This window comes from Dermochelys coriacea, chromosome 7, assembly GCF_009764565.3.
Source record: "Dermochelys coriacea isolate rDerCor1 chromosome 7, rDerCor1.pri.v4, whole genome shotgun sequence".
Taxonomy (NCBI): Eukaryota; Metazoa; Chordata; order Testudines; family Dermochelyidae; genus Dermochelys; species Dermochelys coriacea.
The window spans coordinates 31,546,802-31,569,158 of record NC_050074.1 but is presented as its reverse complement, the minus strand read 5'-3'; the positions used below and the strand labels follow the sequence as shown (position 1 = coordinate 31,569,158).

General features: G+C 49.6%; 1 protein-coding gene across 6 annotated transcripts in view; it reads left to right on the top strand.

The window, feature by feature from the left end:
• Positions 1 to 13,695: 13,695 nt before the first annotated feature.
• The window catches only part of NAA40 (N-alpha-acetyltransferase 40, NatD catalytic subunit), a 29,528-nt gene continuing 20,866 nt past the window's right edge, over positions 13,696 to 22,357 (top strand). The window contains exons 1-3 of one of the 6 annotated variants that reach the window (XR_006282630.1): positions 13,746 to 13,958; positions 17,990 to 18,882; positions 20,299 to 20,394. Coding sequence is in view for 5 of the 6 variants with exons in the window: in XM_038410277.2 (XP_038266205.1) it covers positions 18,844 to 18,882; positions 20,299 to 20,394 (135 nt within the window). In the remaining variant the exon portion in view is untranslated. The other 5 variants (XM_038410277.2, XM_043518485.1, XM_038410278.2 and 2 more) reach the window with 5 other exon arrangements.

The window sequence follows — 22,357 nt, the reverse complement described above, 5'->3', positions numbered from 1 at the left end:
GTCTTTATGTTGTCTTTTAAAATGCCACTCTCCCTGCAGAAGGGATGAAAGGGAGAAAATTAGAGAAATGGAGGGCTGTTCAGAGACAGAGACATCCAGGGGTGCTGGAATCATTTGAATAGTAGGGGTCCTAAGAGCCATTGAACCAAACTGTAAACCCTGAATAGAATGGAAGCCACTTCAAGTCAAGGGGTGCAGCATCCCCAGCACCCTAATTCCAGCACCTATGGAGACACCCCCCACCCCAGCAGGCTAGAGGACCTAGCTTTTGCAATGGATATGTTTCTCCCCACCCAGTACACACCCTCCCCTTTCTGCCTATTGCACTGTATGCCTTCTTGGACCAGATGTGCTTAGTGTATGTGAATGGATATAGATATAAGAATAGAATAGATATACATACATAGATTTAAATATATAGAGAGAGCTAGATTAGATAAAGGAGTATATATGGGGAGAGATAGAGATGGATAAATGGAGAGATATGTAGGGTGATAGATGGATATTTATGGATAGATGGATCAATAAATAGAGGTCTATGTATGGGGATGGATGGTAGGTAGGTAGATAGAGGGGTGTGTATAGGTACAGATGGATAGCTAGATATAGATCTATAACATCTATTCTCTCAGCCTATCACTTCTAGGAGAATCCCTTGTAATATATTTATTAGCACAGTATTAACATTGTTTTCTTATGTTTATGTAAAGTAAATTAATGCTTCCTTCAATTTTTTTCTTTTTAGCTTTCTAGCCCTCCTGTCACCAGATAGCCACCCCAGGGAACACATGGGGGTTGAGGGGTGTAAAATATACCGTAGCAGCTGTTCAATGGCACTTTAAATAAAGGAGAAGTGGGCATCCTCAAGTAAAACTCAAATCTATCTAAGTAGTATAGGCAGAGCTCATACTTACCCAACACTTCCCATTAGACCCTGTTTTCAGTTGCTTATAACTTTGCCAAACTTTAACCATTCAGCCTGAAATTTTCCATGCCGGGTGTCTGCCTCAGGAAGAACTTTTTTGGAAAATCTCAGCGAAAACAGTTCAGCCATTCCTGAGAATGAAATTAGGGAAAAATACATTGTTTGGCCCATGCTAACAATATTAAGAATAAACTCATGCCCCACTCACACCCCCAACCTCAGGAAGGGATCAAAGGGGTAATAATCCAATGGAGATTTTAAGGCACATCTTTGCTAATAGCTGGATTTTGCCAACTAGTTTTAAACCCTCCCCCACTTTTGCATAAAGTTCTGAGGTGCAAAAAAGCTGACCAGATCCCTCTCCAGTAGGAGGGAAAGTAGAAGGGGGTGAGAGAAGAAGCTGTTTATCCCTAGACTCTGTGATCATCCAGTAGATTGGGTGCTGAGCTACTCTCTAGCATAGGCTGTTTGTCCCTTCACAGTGCTGGTATTGCTGGGGGTTGGATAGGTATGGGGGGAGCCCCTCTGGGAGTTGACTGGAGATTTGCTTGTTTCCCAGCTGATTAGCAGGAATGCAGGAGTCAGGTATTTATTTGGGTTACTTTGATGTAAATTGGTTACTCCAGATTTACACCACATAGCAGAACCTCAGATCAGGTACAGGACTATGGTGAATACATGCAACCAGTGCACAAAACCAACACTCATGTGTGCACACAACCAACTCACACAAGCAGCAAACACAATCAACACATGTGCACAAAAACAGTTCAATTAGCTCACATATATCACACACAACTAGCACACACAAACACAAATACAGTGGGCTCACAGTGGGCCCACTTCATCTTGTGCAAAGCAAGTGCCCAGCACTGCCATTCTGTGCTGCTGGTGTTTCATATCCACTGTGCCCCAAGCATGTCTCTGTGGGCTGCGGCTGAGAACCTGGCCATGGGATGTTTAGGTCCAACTAGCTTGTGTTGTATTGGTGGGTCTGTTCAAGAGCTAACAATGTTGGATGTGATTGAGGGAGGAAGTGGCGGGTTGATTTCTGCAGACCACCAGCAAACAGCCTGGCTCAAGCAGCACAGAACGGGGTGGGGGTGGGAACAGGAACATACACAATGCCCAGGGATTTGGCAGACTGCATAGCTTCCACTGTAGCAGCCATCTCCAGGCCGTGGCCAGGTGGGGTGAGCAGAAGAGGATTCCAGTCCCTGGTTCCCCCTGATGCTGTAGGGATCCTGGCCCGCCCAGCTAGTATTGTGTTTAGAGACAACAGCAACAGTGGAGCAAGCACTATCCATCCCCATATATACCCCTCTAAACTATCCATCCATCTATCTAGCTAAGTAGTACAGGCAGAGCTGGTAGAGAAGTTTACCCAATACTTCCCATTATGAGACCCTTTTTCTAGTTGCTTATAGCTTTGCAACCCCCTGTTCCTGGCCACCACCCCATGTACAAGTGTCTGTCTGCCTCTGCATCCCCATGCACACACCTCTGAATTCCTCCATCTCCATACACCCCCCCATCTCCCCATACAAGTCCTTTATCCATCCATCCCCCCATCCCATCCATCTATTTCTCCCTCTTTCCCCATAGACACCCCTACATCTCAAATGCTCCCATCCTGGCAGTATTCTAATCACTGCCCCAGTGCCACGAACTCCCCCCATTACATGCCCCCACAACCCCTGGCAGCCTCTACACTGTTGTCAGCTGGAAGATGCAGCCCAGGCTCCATCCCCCAGTGTAAGGGAAGCTCTCTGCTGACCTTTTTTTTTTCTCTCTCTTTCTCCTCCTTTCCCCACCCCCTCCCCCTGCAGCCCAACAAAGCTGCGCCATTGTCTGAGCAGACACCTGCTCGCCTGGCCCTCCCTCTCCACCACTGAGACAGGCCTGGAGAAGTGGCTTGGCTGTGGGAGGGAGTCTGTAAACACACCACTGGTGGGTGGTAGGAGGTGGGGGGCCGAAGAGACACAATGGGAGCAGTAGGCTGGGGGGAAGCTGGTACAGAATGGTGGGGAACTCCAGGGGAGCATGGGTATGGGGGAGCTCCCCCCACGCAGCCAGTGCTACTGGCACTGTGCAGGAGTGGTGGGGAATCCCAGTGCTAATGTAGGCAGCAAACAGGAGTGAAAGGCCACCCTGTCCTCTTTCCATGTGTGGTGTATCAGCTGACTCCCTGCTAGATGTGTGCTGCTACTCCCCACACACACACTTTGAATGATGCTCCAGGAGTGGGAGTAGGAGGTTAAATGTCTCAGCAGAGACATCAGGTTGGCATTGAGCCCAATTCTTCTCTTGCCAGGAGACCAGAATCAGGGCCCCTTTCCCCTCCCCATCTGGTAACACAGGGCTCAGACCCCCTCTCCCCTGGGGGATGTTCCAAAGATGGAGGGAGCTATTTTCAGATGCTCAATGTCAAGGCAGGATGGAGAATGCAGCAGCTGGGAGCTCTGGCCGCCCACTCTTTTTGCAGAGGAGAAATGGGGGGTGTGCCAAGGAGATGCTGCTGGGGAGTCTGAGTGTGAGATACAGGCCCACACTTTGTTCCCATGGCAGCAGTGGGATGGGCTGAATCATCCCCCCCACACCAGCCCCTGAGTTAGTGCTCCCTGGGCTTTTTTGGGAAGCTCAAGCACTATACTGCCCCTCCCAGAGGACCATCCATGGGGATCCCCCCCAGGACCTCCCTTACGCTGGAAGTCTGGTTCCCTTGCTCCCAACCCACTTAACACACAGCACCTGTCACAGGGAGTCAGCAGGAGCACAGGGGGGATGGGCAGGGTCACCAGAGTTGGGGGTGGATTCCCTCTGCAGGGTCGCTGAGCCAGCTGGCCCTTGACAGAGAGAGACTGTGTGTGTGAGTGGGAGAGAGATGCTGTGTATATGAGACTGAAACTGTGTATGAGAGAGAGAGAGAGACTGACAGAGATTTTGTGTATGATTGTGTGTGTGAGAGGCTGCCTGTGTAACTGTCTGTGTATGTGACTCTGAGTGTGACACTGTGTGCATGTGTCTCACACACTCACACAGCATGTGTCTCTGTCTCGCACGTGCACTCACGCCCTGTGTCTATTCGATGGGAATTTTCCGCTCTCCTTTCCAAACCCCAAACTATAATCAGGCTCCTAAATTTAGCAGCCACCAATGAGGGCAGCCTGGCCCCCCCGCCCGCCTGCCGAGCATGAGGCCACTGGGCCTGCCTGCCACCGTCAGCATGAGCATTTGCTTCATCCACCCGCCCTCCAGCTGCAGTTGTGGGATGAAGCTGGGGAGAATGGAGTTCCTGCTGCAAAATCCCTGCTCCTCCCAGCATGCAGGCTACTTCCCCAGGGCCATTCACAGTTGGGGATTCAGACTCATTGCATGTGCGTGTGTGCATGTTTGTGTATGCATGTGCATGTACATTCGTGTTTGTATTTGTGCATTAATGTGGATTATGTGTACATGCATGCCTGTGTATGTTGTGTTTGCATGCATGTATGCATGCTTTTGTGTATGTATGTGCAATACACAGCTCAATCTCTGAATTCCCAGGTCTGGGTGTTTCATCATGAAGAGGCTGATCATCAAAGCCAAAGGGCGGGGGGATGATGCAGGGCCAGCAGGAGGAGAGCTCTATCCAGCTCCAGCCACTCTCCATCCTGCTGCAGATGAAAGGATGCCATGCCTCCCTCCTGGGAGCGGCTGGGGCAGCGCTGCAACCAGCCTGGAGCAGCAGAGAGGGGAGCCTGACTGGGGTCATGTGTATACACACGCACAGAGGCTCCACACACTGCCTCTGCCTCACTCTTCCCAGCAGACACATAACAGCCTGCCCCCGCCCCAAATATGCAGCCACTATACACACACAGCATCACACACTGCCACCCTCCAATGCACACAAACATGCGGCACCACATGCTGCCACCCCCAAACTCACACAGCATCACATGTGCTGCCTTCCAACACACACAGCACTGCACACTGCCACCATCCAACACACACATCACACACTGCCACCCCCACACATGCAGCACCACACTGCAACCCTCAAACATACACAGACACACATTGTCACCCACAAACACACATACGCAACATCACACACTGCCAACCCTAACATAGACAGAGCAACACATTGCCACCCTCCAACATACACACACAGCATCACACACTGCCACCCCCAAACACACATCACACACTGCCACCCCCACACATGCAGCACCACACTGCAACCCTCAAACATACACAGACACACACTGCCACCCACAAACACACATAGGCAGCATCACACACTGCCAACCCTAACACACACAGAGCAACACATTGCCACCCTCCAACACACACACACAGCATCACACACTTGGTATACACACACACACACACACACACACACACACACACGGTATACACATATGCAGCACCACACACTGCAACCCTCCAACATACACACACACTGCCACTCCTCAAAACACACACACATGCAGCACCACACACTGCAACCCACAAACATACACAGACACACACTGCCACCCTCCAACGCACACACACGCAGCAATGCACACTGCCACCCCAACACACACAGCAACACACTGCCACCTTCCAACACACACAGCACCACACACTGCCACCCCAACACATACACACAGCACCACACACTGCCACCTCCCAACACACACGTTAACCACCACAAACTGCCACCATCCAACACACATACACCAAACACTGCCTCTTCTCAACACACACGCACAGCACCACAAACTGCCACCATGCAACACACATACCCACACACATGGAGCACCACACACTGCCACACCACCTCCCAACACACACACGCAGCACCAAACACTACCACCTCCTAACACATACACGCAGCACCACACACTGCCTCTTCCCAACACACACACATGCAGTACCACACACTGCCACCTCCCATCACACACATGCAGCACCACACACTAACATCCCAAACACGCACACACACACCCCACACATTGCCACCCCCAAACACAAACACACAGCACCACACACGGCCACCATACACTCACTCAGCACCACACATTGCCACCTCTCCCGCTCCCAAACACACACACTGATACCACATGCTGCCTCTCCCCCAAACCCATCAGACTCCCCACACACATACACACACAAAACTATATACACAATGGCATCATATATTTCCTGCCCCTCACCCCTCCGACACACAACCATAATGCTACTCCACACACATACACAATCACACCACACAGCTGCTGTCTTCCATCCCCATCATACACTCCTCTCTTTCCCACAGTTGCTCTGCCACTTTACACATATCCTTCTTGCAATCACGCATGCACTCAGGCTTCAAAATACAGTCAAACACTCCCACAACCTTCTGCAGGCTCACATGTACCTCCCCCACATCCATACACATCCACCCCACACTCAACAGGGAAAAACACCCACATACCACCACACACTCACTTACCTCCCCAATGCTCCCTCTCCAATACACCCTCGCACTCCAACACCCAGCCCACTCACACACCCCAACACACATATCTTCCCCCCACTTTAAGGCTATTATTTGACAACTTTATCCAATCCACTACTTGGTGTTTCCAGTGTTATCCCCCCAGCCTTGCTCACTCCTTCCTCCTGCAGCTCCCACAAACATGTGTACCCTAAGCTCTCAGCTTCTGCCGCCAAGCAAATTGTGACCTCAGCACCCACTCCACCCCCAGTCAGAAATGTGTGTTGAGTCGGCAGGGGGAGGGGGAAGGGGAAATTACATCTGTGCTGTGCAGTGCCAGTAAGGCCTGCACAGACAATGGCTGCACCAGGAGGCTGGCTCCCAGAAGCATCTGCTTGGAGGTGGTGGGGGTGGGGGAGTTGGATGGAATTTTAGGGGAGAGATCTGGACAGTAATGGGGGGGCTGGAAGGAATTTTAGGGGCTGGACTGGATGGGATTTTTGGGGGACTCTGGATGGGATTTTTGGGGGCTCTATGGGATTGAGGTCTGAATGTGATTTATAGGGGGCTCTAGTTGTATTTTAGGGGGAGACATGATGGGATTTATGGGAGACTATGGGATTTGGGGATTGGATAGGATTTTTTGGGAGGTGGATGGGAGGCTCTGTATAGGATATTGGGGATGGAAGGGATTTATGGGGACCATGGATGGAAATCTGGGGTGTGGGGGGATTTATGTGGTCTCCGGATGGGATTTGGGGGGACTGGATGGGATTTATGCGGACCTGTATGGAATTGTATTCCCACCACCACTAATAAAGGGGAAGGAGCCTGTGCAACAAATGCCCTGAGCTGCTCCATTCTCTAGTGCATATGGCGTGGCAAATCCAAGTTTACTTTTTGCAGTAAATTTCCCCTCAATCCCATACATCTTAATACCCCCGCTCCATGGTGGAGGGCGGGGGTAAGATCAGGAGAGACAGACTCCCTCTTTTGTGCAGCCACACAAAGAACAAGGAGTGGAAGCAGATGCCATCTGCTCCCTGCAACCTGATGGTCTTAAAGAGACACCGACCCTTTTCCCCCTTTCCCCTCCTGCCTCATTCTACCCTGAGCTGCCGCAGAGATGGAGGGAGGGTGCTAGGCCTACCATTGTTCTGATCCGAGCAGGGGGAGAGGGGGGTCAGAAGGGGTCTTTCGCTATACCCCAGATCTGCTTGAATGAGGCATTGGTATGACTGGGAAGGAGCTAACTGGAACAAATATGCACACACCCTCATGCTGGGTACCACTACGCTGAGGCCTAGGGATAAAAGCATAGATGTGCATTCTGCCCACACGGCAAATAATGGGCACACACAGTGCTATGCATGCTCACATCACTCAGACACAGGGGATCCTGTGGTCACACATCACCACACCCGGGTGATGAGAGGTCGGATCCCCATGTTCACCGCTCCAGGGATTACACCTTCAGCAGTGACAGCTGATCCTGTCACTCTGTGCCAAGCCATGATGCTGCCTGCTCTACCAGACTGGGAGAGGAATGAGCCAGGCTGCCCCCTCAGCAACCCTCCCTTCCCCCCAGTTAAGGCTGGCAGGGAGGATGCAGGGTTTATGAGCAGTGCCATGTGAAAGGGAGTGAAATGAATCCCCAACACTAGACCCCCAAATCCAGACACACCGGAGGTTGCTATGGGAAGGCAGTTCAGATGGGGGAATGTTAGTGCAGAGGGGGCAGTGCGCTTCCTGGGTCTGGACAATGGGGTACGAGGGGCTAGATGGTGGAAATCTCAGCACAGAAGGGGCAACAGGTTTCTCATGCCTGGGGCACACACAATTTTGGTGGGCAGAGCAATATGGATGATAAAAGGGGGGTTCCTAGTGCAGAGGTCGCAGTGTGTTCCCTGGGGTTGGTGCAGATGCAGCAATGAGGGGCAGAACAGTGTGTGGGGGGGTGTTAAAATGGGGATGATTTTAAGACAGGGAGCCAGTGCGCTCCCTGGGGTAAGTTTAACTGAAGCACTGAGGACAGAGAAATGGGGGGGTAAGATGGGGAGCTCTTTGGGTGTGGGGCAGTGAGCTTCCTGGTGCAGATGCAGCACTTGGGGGGAGAGGGCAGAGCAATGGTTTTGTATGCGTGTGTTGGGGGTGTATTGCCCTGTCTAAGTTTAGCTGCTCCCCCTCGTACTTCAGGCTCCGGCTTTTAACTGGGGCAGGGGCATTTTCATCTGGGCTCCAGGGTCTCCCCACTCTGGAACAAGGATATAGGAACTTGCCGTCTCAAGCAGGCCAGGAAAGGAGCCAACGTGGCAAAGCGCACCCCCCTCCCACCACCCTCGTCCTTTCCCCAGAGACAGGATACGTGAGCTGGCTGCGTGCAGAGCTGAGGAAAGGCGATCTAGCCCAGCATGGCCCCCCTGCTCCCGCCCCCACCTCTACCCGCAAGAGGATGGATGCAATTCCTGGGTAGCAAACTCAGACCCTCTCAAAAGCCAGGCTGGATGGAGGAGATGGGAGAGGCTGCTGGGGTATGCGGGGTGTGTGATGCAGGAATGGGAGTTTGGGGAGGATGTTGTTCAGAGTATCCCCCACTTTTAACCCCTGCAGGTAAATGGTACTGTTTTCAAGCAGAAAGGTTGGAGGGAGAGCTTATGGGCAGAGTCAAGGCCACAGACTATGCTTTATGACCCAGCACAATCTTTCCTGCTCAGGAGGGACCCAGAACTGGAACAGTGGATGGTGGCGGATTTCCAATCAGGATGGAGGGGCATCTACAGAGCTCAGTGTGTGCATATCCCAGGGCTGGGATAGCAAGGGGCTCTGGAGTGGGATTGAGGAGTCATCTCTCATGCTGTGCCCTGGAATCCTCCCTTGGCCCTTGCTCCCCTCAGCCTGGGGTTTGCGTTGATACCTTGGGAACCAGAGCCCTGTGGCTTGCTGCCTGGTAAACAACCAGTCTCACTAGGCTCCCATGAGCATTTCTCAGAGTTAGGGTAAAGTGAATTCACTCACATAGACAGAAAGGACATGGGTCTTGAAAGTCTGGTGTGTGCTACTATGGTCAAACTGCTTCTCTGTGCCTCAGTTTCCCTCTCTTAAGAAATGGGGATAGTACTAAGGAGGAAGAGGTTTGACAAGACCTTCTCAGAGCAGCCTGTGGGCAGCCTGCGAGGTCTAGGGTTGGCCCTCCATGCTTAGTGATTCTATTTCCCCTCTGCTCAGCCACTGTGAAATGGCTCTTTTCAGCTGGGAGCACTTCTTCTAAAGGTGACACTGGGTCTGGTAGCACAACCTGAGCCTAGGATCATATGACCCAGCCAAGCCAGGCATTCATGGGGCAAAGGTCTCATTATGCGCTCCCTACCAGTCCTCTCCCAACCCACTTCCATGCATTCACCACTTCTGCTCCTAAGTAGGATGGTTCTCAGTCCTCCCCCTTGCCATCTCCACAGGCTTGATGAAGGGACTCTGCAATGCTGGCGCCCTCTGGTGTCTGCTTGAGCCCGGATCGACAATTGATTCATCACAATTATTATTACTAATTATTTGTATCCCAGTAATGCAGAACAAAAGGACGGTGCCTGCTCCAATCTAAGTAAATTTTAGATCATTAGACAATTATTTTCATCTGACCTCAAACCTGTTGCCAAAAAGAGGATAATGAAATTCAGTAGCCCAAGCACAAAATCTACTTGCCGGAAGGCAATTACAAAAACGGTCTCCCCACTCCCACCATATCCCAAAAAGTCCCTGTCCTGGAGTAATGGATGAAGAGGGTGTTGCAGCCTGCAGTAAATGGCAGCTGACAAGCAAGGTTATTAATTATTTTTGTTGCGATTCTAATAGGGTCATTTTGAACCCTGCTCTACATTTAGATAGCAAGATGAGTAATATAATCTAGCCCCTTTGGAACTATGAATGGGGAAACTGAAGCACAGAGAGGCAAAATGACGCACCTGAGTTCGCCAGTCATTTGGGATCAGACACAGAGTTCCTAATTCTCAGTCCCATGTCTGCTTTTTAGTCATTTGCAGCTACGTTGCACCTTTCACTTCACAGTGCCGCAAAATTTCTACACACAGAACACTCCTGAGACTGCCACTGCCTCTTGGGTGGAGCATGGTAATGAGTTCAGGGGGCGCTGAGGCAAATGCCAAGCACAGGGGATTTTAAGTCTTTGGACGCACGAGGATTAGTACAATTGGGGACGCTAGAAACTGTGAAGCTGATGCTTAGGGGCTGAAGCCATTGCCAGGAGTAAGAACAGCAACTGAAAGACCTTCCAAACCCTGCAGGGTGTCAGCCCATCATTAGCTAGGCCCACTCCTCAGTTCATCTCCTGCCCTCCTCTACAACCTCCCTGCTTTATCCATCACCCTCCTTTACAACCCCTCCCTGCCTTCCCTCCTGTCTCCCACCCACTTTCCTGGTCCCCTCTTTTCTCCCTGTGCCTTCTCCTTCTACCCACCCCCCACTTCCCTCTTCCCCTATGCCCTCCCCTCCCATCCCAGCCTGCCCTCCCAGTGGTGCTGGAACAGTTTTTAGAGGGGGGTGCACTGCCCCTTGCCCCTGTCTGCACCTTTCACCACCCCCTAGATCTGGGGCTGGGAGCAGGGCTGTGACTTCAGGAGGAGGGGCCTTGGATAGGGTAAGGGGGCCGAGGTGGGGGCCACAGCTGGGGGGAGGATGTGGAGCCCTGGGCTGGGAGTGGGTGTGAAGCCCTGGGCCAGGGCCAAGGCCAGGAGTGGAGCCCCAGCTGCAGAGCTGGCAGCCTGGACCCTGGGTGTGAGGCCAGGAGCAGAGTCCTGGGTGCAGGGCCAGCAGCCAGGACCTCATGTGCAGGGCCAGCAGCTGGAACCCTGCATGTGGGGCTGGCAGCGGAGTCCCCAGGCGCAGGGCCAGCAGCCGGGACTGGGGCCAGCAGCAGAGGCCCTGGTCACGAGGGCAGCAGCCAGGACCTGGGGCTGGTAGGCGAGACTAGCAGCTGAGTCCCTCGGTGCGGGGCTGACAGCTGGCCGGCAGTTGGGATCCCATGCAAAACCTGGGGGTGCTGCAGCACCCCCTGCATCCCTTGTTCCCGCAACTATGTGCCCTCCTCTCCCCTGCTTCCCCTTCCCTCCCAGTATCCTCCCCTTTACCTCTCCTCACACTACACACTCCCCTTACCCCTTCATCATACACACTCCACTCTCATCTCCTTTTCCTGCTTGCCTATAAGCAGGGACATAAGGAGGCAAAGTAGAAGGGGAGGAGCGGCATAGGGATGAGATGGTAAAATATGGAGGGAGCATGAGGGCATATGGATGGGGGGCAGGGGGCATAAGGGGGCACATACAAAGGGGTTGTAAGAGATGCATTTAGGAAGTGAGGGCATGATGTGCAGAGAGGGAGCATGGCGAGGGGCATGGGGATGTTAGGTTTGCAGGAAGGGGCCTCAGGTGGTCAGAAAGGGACATGGGGCTTTGGGGAAGGGGCATAGAAAGGACGCATGGGTTGCTGGGGGCATAAGGAGGGGAAATGGGGCATCGGGTGGGGGCATCAGGTTGGAAGAGGAGATTCAGGGATGGGGCATGAGGATTCAGTTTTAACCCAGAAGAGAACATTAGTTTGACTTCCTGTACATAACAGAACATTAAATTTCACCAAGTTACCCCTGTAATGAGCCCAATAATTTGTTGTTGACTAAAGCATCTTCCAGAAAGGCAGCCAGTCTGGATTTGGAGACATCAAACGATGGAGAATCCCTCACTGCCCTCAGGAGTTTGCCCTCCTCACCCATCCTCACTGTGAAACATTGGTGCCTTATTTCTAATTGGAATGTGTCTAACTTTAACTTCCAGACATTGGTTCTTATTCTGCTTTTCTTCACTAGCCTAAAGAGCCCTTTAATACCTGGGATGTTCTCTTCCTGAAGGTGCTTATACACTGTATTCAAGTTACCTCTCAATCTTCTTTTTGAGAAGCTAAATAGATTGAGCTCCATAAATCTCCCCTATATGGCATTTTCTCCAGACTTTGAATCATTTTGGTGGCTCTTTTCAGCACCCTCTCCAATTTTTCAACATCCTTTTAAAAATTTGATCCCCAAACTAGATGAAGTACTCCAGTGTCACCAATACTGTACATAGAGGTAAAACCATCTCCCTGCTCCTGCTCACTACTCCCGTTTTATACATCCAAGGATTGCATCCTATTGGCCCTTTTTTTACCCCAGCATCAGACTGAAAGTTCATGTTGAGTTGTTTGTCCACTGTGACCCCTAAATCATTTTCAAAGTCACTGCTTTCCAGGATACAGTCCCCTACTCTGTAGAGATGGCCTGCATTACTTTTTCCTAGATGTATAACTTTGCATTTGGCTGTATTAAAACACATTTTGTTGGAAGGGTCCCAGCTTACCAAGCAATCCAGATTGCTGTATAGGACTGTCCTCCTCGTTCCACTCATCATACTACTCCAACAATCTTTGTATCATTTGCAAATGTTATCAGTAGTGGTTTTATATTTACTTGTTCCAGGTCATTGATGGAAATGTTGAATAGCATTGGACATAGTAGGAGTGCATGGGGGCGTAGGGAAAGGGTGTTGAGATGGGGCCAGGGGCATTGGTTTGGGGTGAGGTGTCATAGGAAGGAGTCAAAGGGGTATTGTGTCAGGGTCTTGGGGACATTGGGTCTGGGGCCACAGGAAGTGTTGGGTTGGAGTCAAGGGGCACAGGGAGCGGGAGCAGCGGATGTTAGGCTGGGGTCTACGGGGCATTGGGTCTCAGTTACAAGGACTGTTGGATTGGGATACAAGGAGGGGCGGGGGGGCATCAGCATCAAGAGTGTGGGGAGTATTTGGTTTGGATCAAAGCATGCGGGGAGAACTGGATCAGGGTCAGGGGCACAGGGCAGGGATGTAGGAGCACTGGTGGGCCAGGAGACATGGGGGCATTGGGCAGGGGCACAGAGAGGGGGAGCGGGGGTGTCCTGTCAGAGCACAGGGGGTGTTCAGTCGGGGGCAGGGGAGTTGGGGCAAGGTGAGGGGTTACAAGGAGGTAGCACAGGGAGGGGAGATATTGGGGAGGGAGCAAATATAGGGTGGGGGACAGAGTGGAGGGTTCATTCATCCCATAGGGTGGGGACATGGCTGGGGGGGGAGCTTAGGCAGAGGAAGGGGGTCTCTCTTGGCGCCCCCACTGATGTGGAGGGGTGCTGGGCTCTCACGCGACGGCCACTAGCCAATCAGAAGAGCGCTGTCTTCGCGCCGACCGTTGGGAGCGGGCTCGACCGTTAAGCCACGCCCTCCCCGCTTTTGCGCATGCGGACGAATCTCTCCCTCGAGCGCGGGCGAGACGTGCGCGGTTCCGCTCTTGCGCAACATGTCCCTCCCTTTCCCCGTAGTCCCTTGGCTCCGCGCCTGCGCAGAACATTCCTCACTGCCCCCTTGCCCCTTCCCTCTCCGTCCGCGGGCCCCACGCAGGCGTAGTGTGTGCCTACCGACCGTTTTCTGTTCCCCCTTCGCCCCCTCCCCCCGGTGGGTCCCCCCTCCCGCGGATTTGTGAGGAGTCGGTGGGGTCCCGCTTGTCGCCGCCATGGGGGTGAGTGAGGTCAGGGTCCCCCAGCCCCGGCGGAGGGACCAGGCCGCAGAGGGAGGGGAGAGGCCTGGGCTCAGGCCTGGGGATCCAGGAGGGTTCTGTGAGGAAGGAAAGGTGCAGGTGGTCCTGGGGGGGGGGAGTATCCATGGAGGGGTTGTGAGGGGGCCTGGGGTTAGGGGTCCATGGAGGGTGTGAGGGAAGCCCATGGGGTGTTACTGAGGGGGGTCGTTGCGGAACCCGGGATGAAGGAATTGGCGGATTATGAAGGGGGAGGGTGTCTCTGGGGTAGCACACATGACGGAGTGTCCATGGGGGTGCATGTGGGGGGAGGCTGGTGAGAAGGGGCTGGGGGAAGGTCTGTGGCAGGGATGAAGAAGGTCCATGGGAGTGTCTGAGGGGGGAGTTGGGAGGCCATTGGGGGGGTCCTGTGAGATGGGAGCTGGAGGCGGGTCTGTGAGGGGGTAATTGAGGGGTCCAGAGAAGAAGTTGGAGTGTGACTGGGCGGAGTCAGGGACGGGGAGAAGATAGGTTGGGTTTTTGGGATGAGGGAGCTGGGAGGAGTCTATTAAGTAGTCCAGGGAGAGGGGATAGGGCCTGGAGGGGGTCAACATAGATGTCATGGAGAGGGAGACTTGAGTGGAGGTGGGAGGGTGTCAAGGAAGAGTGTGAGCTTTGGGGAGGCACATGGGTGGGAGACCTGAGGGAGGAACAGGGCATGGTCCATGGAGGGGATCTGGGGAGGGGAGGTCAATGTCTGGGGAGAGCAGAAAGTTGCAGAGTCTGTAGATCAGGGACCAGAGATGGGAGAACAGTGAAAGTGGGAGCTGCGCAGTTCCATACTAATGGGGAGACCTTGCGGGGAGCTGTGGGGACAGGGAGAGGGCCTCAGTGGGATAAGGGGAAAGTTGTGGATAAAGGGTGAACAGGTGTGAAGAGACATAGAAGGGAGGGGGTGATGATCTACATCCCCCTTAAGGATGGGAGGAGGTCATGGAGTCGGGGTCTGGATTCCCCTCTGATGAGAGGAGGCCATAGACTTTGCATTTACCTCTCTGTAAAGGGGTTTGGGGGTTGTAATTCTTTCCTCCAATTTATCATCATATTCAAGCCCTGCTACCAAACACCGAACCTACCCCAAAGTACAAGGTGGCCATAGTGTGTTTGTGTGTGCACGCATGCATGCACACATGCCTGGGCTGTACATATGATGAACATACAATCTAAAGAACATCTATCAGTAAATGTGTGAGAGATCCTGGCTACACTGCACTAATGTCAGTTCTCTCAATGGATGGCATGACGTATAAGGGTGTGTGGACTGCTGGGTTCTAGCTCTTAGAGGAGAGCAGTGTCAAGATGGTTAGAGTGGATCCTATTTGCAGCTCTAGGATGGGAGCTGGGTCTAGTGGTTAGAATAGGAGGGAAACCAGGAACTAGTTACTTGCTGTGTGATATTGAGTCATATCACTTCTCCTCTGTGTGCCTTAGTTTCCCCATCTGTGTAATGGGGAAAATTCCTACTTCACAGCAGTGAAGAGTTGGAAGGTGCTTTGAATGCCACTATTGAAATGGGCTAAAGAAATGCAAAGCGTTGTGAGCCACAACAAATTCTCTTCAGACCTGCTACTAAAGATTTGTCTACACTCACGTTATGCCACTTTAACTGTACCAGTATATTAAAGCAGTACAATCCCTTATTGTGGATGTAATGAGACCAATACAAACATGTTTCTATGGTAGAGTGTTGCCATATGGGAAGGGAAATAAGCTATACTGGTATAAGGCACATTTGTTGCAGTATAATTGTGTCCACGCTGCACTTGTACCTGTAAAAAAAAAAATAAATAAATAAAAAAAAATCACAACCCAAAAGGAGAGGGTTACACTGAGTCTAAAAATATTAATGCAAATGGGAGGATATTTTTTGGAGCAAGCTCAAAAAATATCAGTTTATTTATTAGTGGATTTCTGTGCTTTAAGAATACCTTTCCTTGTCAGGTTGCTCTTGTATATTCTGCCCAAAAAGTAGCATCAAGCTTTTGTGTTTGAATGAGATCCAGGTGTAAAGTTTTAGAGCATCAATCTCTTTATTTAAAACCAAATAATGTAGTTCTTTCTGCTCACTGTACACTTCAGAAGTGCAGTACTGAAGGGGAATAACCTATTAGCTCAGGTAACATAGCCCCGAGAGCAAGCTCTCAGAAACAGTTTGCTCCAGATACCTTCCTGAATGGAAATGCTTTGATTTTTCTCTCCCTGGGACGCAACCACAGATATGGTGAAGATAGCTCTATTTTAGGTGAGAGGCTCATTCTTCAACATCTGTGGTGGAATGAGGACTTTTGTGGGTGTTGGTCCCATGAGGAGAGGTGGTTTTTGGTGTTATAACAAGGAATCTGTTCAGCATTTTAAATTCTGACTCTCTCCCTGCACCTAGTTGTACATTGGGACCCAGAGTCTATTTAAAAACACATACATCCCCCAACTCTCGGCAACTGAAACCTCTGAAAATAAACTTTATGAAGCCCATTGGAGTCTTTATTTTCATTGGCCTCTAGTTGTTATAGTGGTGTGGCTGTCTTAAAAATAGACTGCTGAGTTATTTAATTCGAAGAAGAGGCTTCTGCATGTGAGCCATGTTGACTAATTTTTCATGTGTGTTCTAAATGCTAGAGCATGGCATGGAGTCAGGTCTGACTACTGAGTTGTATTCCTAGCTCTAGGAGAAGTGTGGCCCATGAGTTAAAGCAGAGAGTCAGGATGCCTAGTTTCTATTCCCAGTTTTGGAAGGGGTGTAGGATGCAGTGTGTTAGGACAGTGGGGCTGGGAGTCAGGACTATGGGGTTCTATCCCTGGGTTTGGGAGGGGAGAAGAGGAAGTGCTTAAACAGAAAATCCTGGGCAGTTTGTTTTTCTTTTGGCTGCATTTTTGAAGTGTGGTAGTGTCTCTTCCTTCCCCACCTCTCCAAATAAATAACTCCTCTGAGTGGTAAATGATTTCTGAAGTGAAAAGGTATTCAATCTTTATTCTAAAATTGTGTTCAAGATGTATGTTTGGTTCTGACTATAGCTAACTTAGCAAAACGCCAATTAACTTCAACAGCAGAGCTGATTGTAGAAGCAAGTTTGGGAAAGTTTAAGGTTTTAAATATAGGTAATTCTTGAAGAAACAAACTAGGTTAACTCCAGCACCCACCTCAAGTACTATCCTGTGAGTTTAGACCACTTCAGCATTTGCAGGGTTTTCAGTCATAGTGCATCATCCCTGGTGTAGATGTTCCTATCTGCGAAGTATCAAAAATTGAGGTAAGACTTTGCTTGCAGATCCTTGATTTCTAGGTGACATGATTCAAAGAGCAGTGCTGTGTTGCTTCCTCGTTTAGATCACTTCAAGTTCAAGTATTGCATAGATGCCTTGTGTAATTCTGCTTGGTGTCTTCTGGAAGCATCAGATAGTGACTACTGCTAGATACATGAGACTGATGTGTGACCTTAATCTGGTCCAGCAACAGACAGGATTCTAGCTGTCCCAAACCATCTGTGTAACATTGAAGCTGGATTTTGCTCGTAAAAGCTTATCCTAGGTCTTCCTGAAGCTGTGGTAGATCACACTGGAGTTGAATACTTTCATGGATGAGCTATTTCCTCTGCAATTGGTGCCATGTGTTTTTTGGAACCACCCTGCTTTTCTTTAGTGTCAGACAGGTGTTTATTTTTCCTGTGTTTTGTCCTATAAGCATTTATGGCTGGCCAAAGGGAAATCTCTCCCTTGTGCTCCACTAACCGGATGGCTCAGGAGATTGGAAATGAGTCTTACTTCTAGGTCATCAATTCCCATCTGGCCTTGGGTCAGGAGCAACTAAAAGTCATTCCCATCTGATGGCCTTTTGGTGGCCCCTGTGTAATTATTTGCTGATCTCAGTCTGGTCCCCAGTGAGCAAATGTTCACGTTATAGAAACAACCTCCGGCACTGGCACTTGGCCTCTTTGCTGAGAGGCTGAAGATTAATTAAGCCATTTCCCTCTTTCTCCTAGTACCATGATGGCTGGAAACCATGTGGGAAGCTTGCCTGCTGCTATCCGTATTCTGGGAACAGACAGAAGATTGACTATGCCAACCTGCACTTTCTCTCTCTCACAGACACACAGCTTTAAAAGTTACCTCTCTGCATTAGAATACGGATTATCTCCAAATGAGAGAGTGGAGAATGCAAGTTATAGTGCAGTCCAGTGTAACATCAGTACTAAAATAAGGGATAGTTAAGGGTGAACTTACCTCTTGCCATAATGATCTTTTAAACTACTGGCAATCTTGCCCCAACTGGCCCCAGTCAGAATGGATAGCTATTAAGTGAAATAAGTGCTGAAGTTTGCTAATCAGGACATGAATCTGCCATGAGCCCATGCTCTCAATTCAGTGGGAGGAGTTTTGAATCAATCATGGGTGAAAGGGAGCTCATCCCAATCAAAGTCTTTTTCAGCATTCCCAAGGAAAATAACCATATCTGCTTTCTCTGGTGTCAGGCAGCATAAAGTTGTGCATGCAAGGGAGTAGGAATTTTCTCAGTGTCAGGGTTTTGGGTTAAACAAGCAATTTCAGGAAATCAATTTTCAGTCTGGTCTGTGCAAAGGAGGTTCACGAGACGCTTCGCTGCCATGTGTTTATGTAGCTTGCTGCCTGGCAGCTTTCCTGCCTCACTTCCCCTTGGTTCATGTGCAGACTGAACATGTTTGCCAGCCACATGTCAGGAGAACTGGTGTCCTGATTTGAACTAGGGTGGTTTGTTTTTTTTATGGGAGCATTAAGGTTAAGCATAGTACTGGCTCATACCCACCAGTATTTAGTGACTTGCAGACCCAGCTAAACTTTACAGCACTGCAGAAAACAAATGACTTATGGCAGCATATCCAAGCATGACTGCAGTAGGGTGAGTAGTGGAGCAGAGTAAAATTACTATTGTGATCCCTAAGTGATGACCTGAGTTAGATTCCCAGTATTGATCTGCTCTACAAATCACCAGTGCTATGGGGAACAAGTGTCTCATGTCTCATAAAGCAGTTTCTTCATCTGGATGATCAGCTCCAAAGCAAATGCTGGCCAGGATTTGTGCAGCAATTCCAAGGCTATGAAGCAACCACAAATCCAACAGACTGTACAGCAACAGCTGTGCTAACTGCATAGCTCATCTTCCGCCAGATGTCATTGTTTGCCTTTCTCATCTTGTACTGAAAATCTATTCAGTAAATATGCTTCTGTAGAGGTGTGTTCAGGGCTTCCCTTTAAAGAGTGGCATTTCCCACTGTGCTTTCATCTTATCCCAATATAGTTCTGTACCTGAAAGTCCCCAGCAGTGCCTGGCACATGTTTCATAAATATTAAAAGATGATAGTTTTTAATTTTAAAAAAAGGAAAACTTTAAAAATGGATATGAATGAAGTCTAAATGAGTTACATTAGAGTAAACAAGTTTCAGAGTAGCAGCCGTGTTAGTCTGTATTCGCAAAAGAAAAGGAGTACTTGTGGCACCTTAGAGACTAACAAATTTATTTGAGCATAAGCTTTCGTGAGCTACAGCTCACTTATCGGATGCATTCAGTGAAGTGAGCTGAAGCTCACAAAAGCTTATGCTCAAATAAATTTGTTAGTCTCTAAGGTGCCACAAGTCCTCCTTTTCTTTTTAGAGTAAACAAGTAATTTCTTTTGCTTTGGGGATACAGGGGGAATTATTTGATAAATTCCTAAAATCAAACTGGTTGTGTTTCATGAATCTGTTCCTTAGATTATGGTTTTTCATGCCTGTGGGTCTCTGCTAGTGAAAAGAGTGTTTCTGCTCAACCATTTGTGGGCAGTATTTAAAATAAAACTAATATAAAATATTTGCATTGATAGTTCAACCAAAAAACCCCCCAACAACCTACCTTGATATAAAATAGTTTTCATTGGAATCAACTATAAAATGGCTTTTTAAAGTCCCAAGTCTGAATTTCTGTGGTCTGTGTTGCAGTAACTAGAACGGTATTGCTAAACAATATCTGATCTGTTTCAGTGATGAAACTTGGCATGACATAGGGATGGGCAGATAGCAGCCACTGGGCTTCGTTCTGCAGTATTGCGAGCAGCTGTCCTTTAATGCCCTGTGGAGACTACAGATCTCCAAGTGCAATAGTCTGTCTTGATCAAAGCAAATGACTCTTGGACCATTGCATGCCGAGATATGTAGTCTCTTTGGGCCAGACTGGAAGATTGCCAACACCCCTCAGTTTTATGCCCATTATAGGTAGTGCCCTTGAGTTCAAGACAAGGTGAGGGTTGTCCTGCTGTAACCCTGAATCATTCTGTTTCAGAGAAAGTCAAGTAAAGCCAAGGAGAAGAAACAGAAGCGACTGGAGGAACGGGCTGCCATGGATGCTGTTTGTGCTAAGGTAGAAGCAGCCAATAAAGTAAGTGTCTCCTTTGCTCCTCCCCTCAAACAAGCATTAACTCCACCCTCATCATTTGAGGACTAACTGGCCCTGAGATGTTTAATGGGGTACACAGAGACTGATGGTAGAGACCCAGTCTCCCGCATGGGTTTGGGCAATTGAATAGCTCAGAGGATTAATATTCGGGGATGAGGAGCTTTACACCTCCAGCTTGTTGTGTCCTAAAAGTCACTACAGTCTGGTGGCCATTCCATGATACGTGTGAAATGAGTTGATGGATCCCTGTTACAAAAGCCGCCATCAACGCTAACACCAGCGTTGGCAGTTTTCTCAGAGACCAGGCATTGAAAGACTGGAGATTGAAACGCCACCTTTCTACAGAGGGTCCCTACACATCAGGAGTGAGGGGTCCTTGTAGGGTTATGCAGGGGGGAGGCAGTGTTGTCTAGTAGATAGAGCACTGGCACTTTGGAAACTTGGGCATAGCTTGGCCACTGGCATGCTGCGTGACCTTGGGCAAGTTATGTCCAAGCTCTGTGCCTCAGTTTCTCCCTCTGTAAAATGGGGATGATGATACTGATCTTTGTAAAGCGTTTTGGTATCTATGGATGAAAAGTATTATATCTGAGCACTTTTATGGAAGAGAATACACTCTGCCACTCCTATATTCTATGGATAAATGAAATCTCCAGGGCAATTGCTCTCTAGTAGTTTTCTATAGCTCTCATTGCCATATCTATGCACTTCCAATGGCAAATTAAATCTGTTAGGGTGGGGTGCTTATCGGACTTCGTGGAGTCTTCTGCTCTTCTCTCCTTAACCAAAGAAGGAGGAGAGGAAAGATGGTCTAGGGCAGGGGCAGTCAATAGGCAACCTGCGGGCCAAATCTGGACCGGGAGACACTTGAATGGACTGCAAAATCTTTGTATTTACTTACTATTATCATTACCGTCATTGTGCTGTGAAAAAATATTTCTCTGGCGTCTGGACCTTGACTATATCTTGATCAAGAAATATGGACTTTGACAAAAAATAATTGACTACCCTGGTCTAGGGGTTAGGAAAGTAACCTGGGAGATTAGGGTTCAAGTCCCTGCTTGTGATCTTGAGCAAGTCACTTAGGCTTTGTCTACACTGATACTTTCATCGTTAAAACTTTTGTCAGTCAGCGATGTGAAAAAACACTCCCTGGACAACAAAGTTTTAACGACAAAAAGCACCGATATGGATAGCACTTCGTCGGCAGGAGCCACACTCGTGGCAACAAAGCTATCGCCCCTCGTTGGAGGTGGTTTTATTTTGTTACTGGGAGAGCTCTCTCCCAGTGATAAAGAGTGGCTACACAGCGCACCTTACAATGGCACAGTGCAGTTGCACAGTCTCACTGTTATAAGGTGCGCAATATAGACATAGCTTTAGTCTCTATGCTTCCATTGCCCATCTGTAAAATGGGGATGATAATAGAGGGGAGTTGTGAAGATAAACATATGAAATATTGTGAAGCACTCAAATACTAAGGTGATGTGGGGGACACCTACCATAGAAAGACATTTATGTATTTTAATTTTCCTCCTTCCAGTGATTCGGTTCACCCCAGACTAGCCTGGAAAGGGTTAACAAGGCTCAGAAGGAGCCAATTAATGTGATAGGCCACTCCTGAAGGAGGATTAGTCTTGATAGGCAATCCCTGATTGAGGATGGAGCACAGGGAGCAGGCAGAGCTGGTATAAGGCCAGTGAGGACAGAAGGAGACTGTGGTGTGGGAGCCTGGAGTCATTCTCTGGTCTTAGAGAAGGAAAAGGAGAAAACCCATGGGGAGAGTAGAAGCCCTGGGATTCTGTCCCTGAGGAAAGGACCTAACCAGAAAGGTGGTGGAGAAGGAAACCTGATAGAGGGGGAGTAGGAAAAGGCTCCGGGAAACAGCAGTCAGGTTTGGGACAGTGCAGACCTTGGCCACTGAATCGAGCGTCCCTGAGTTAGA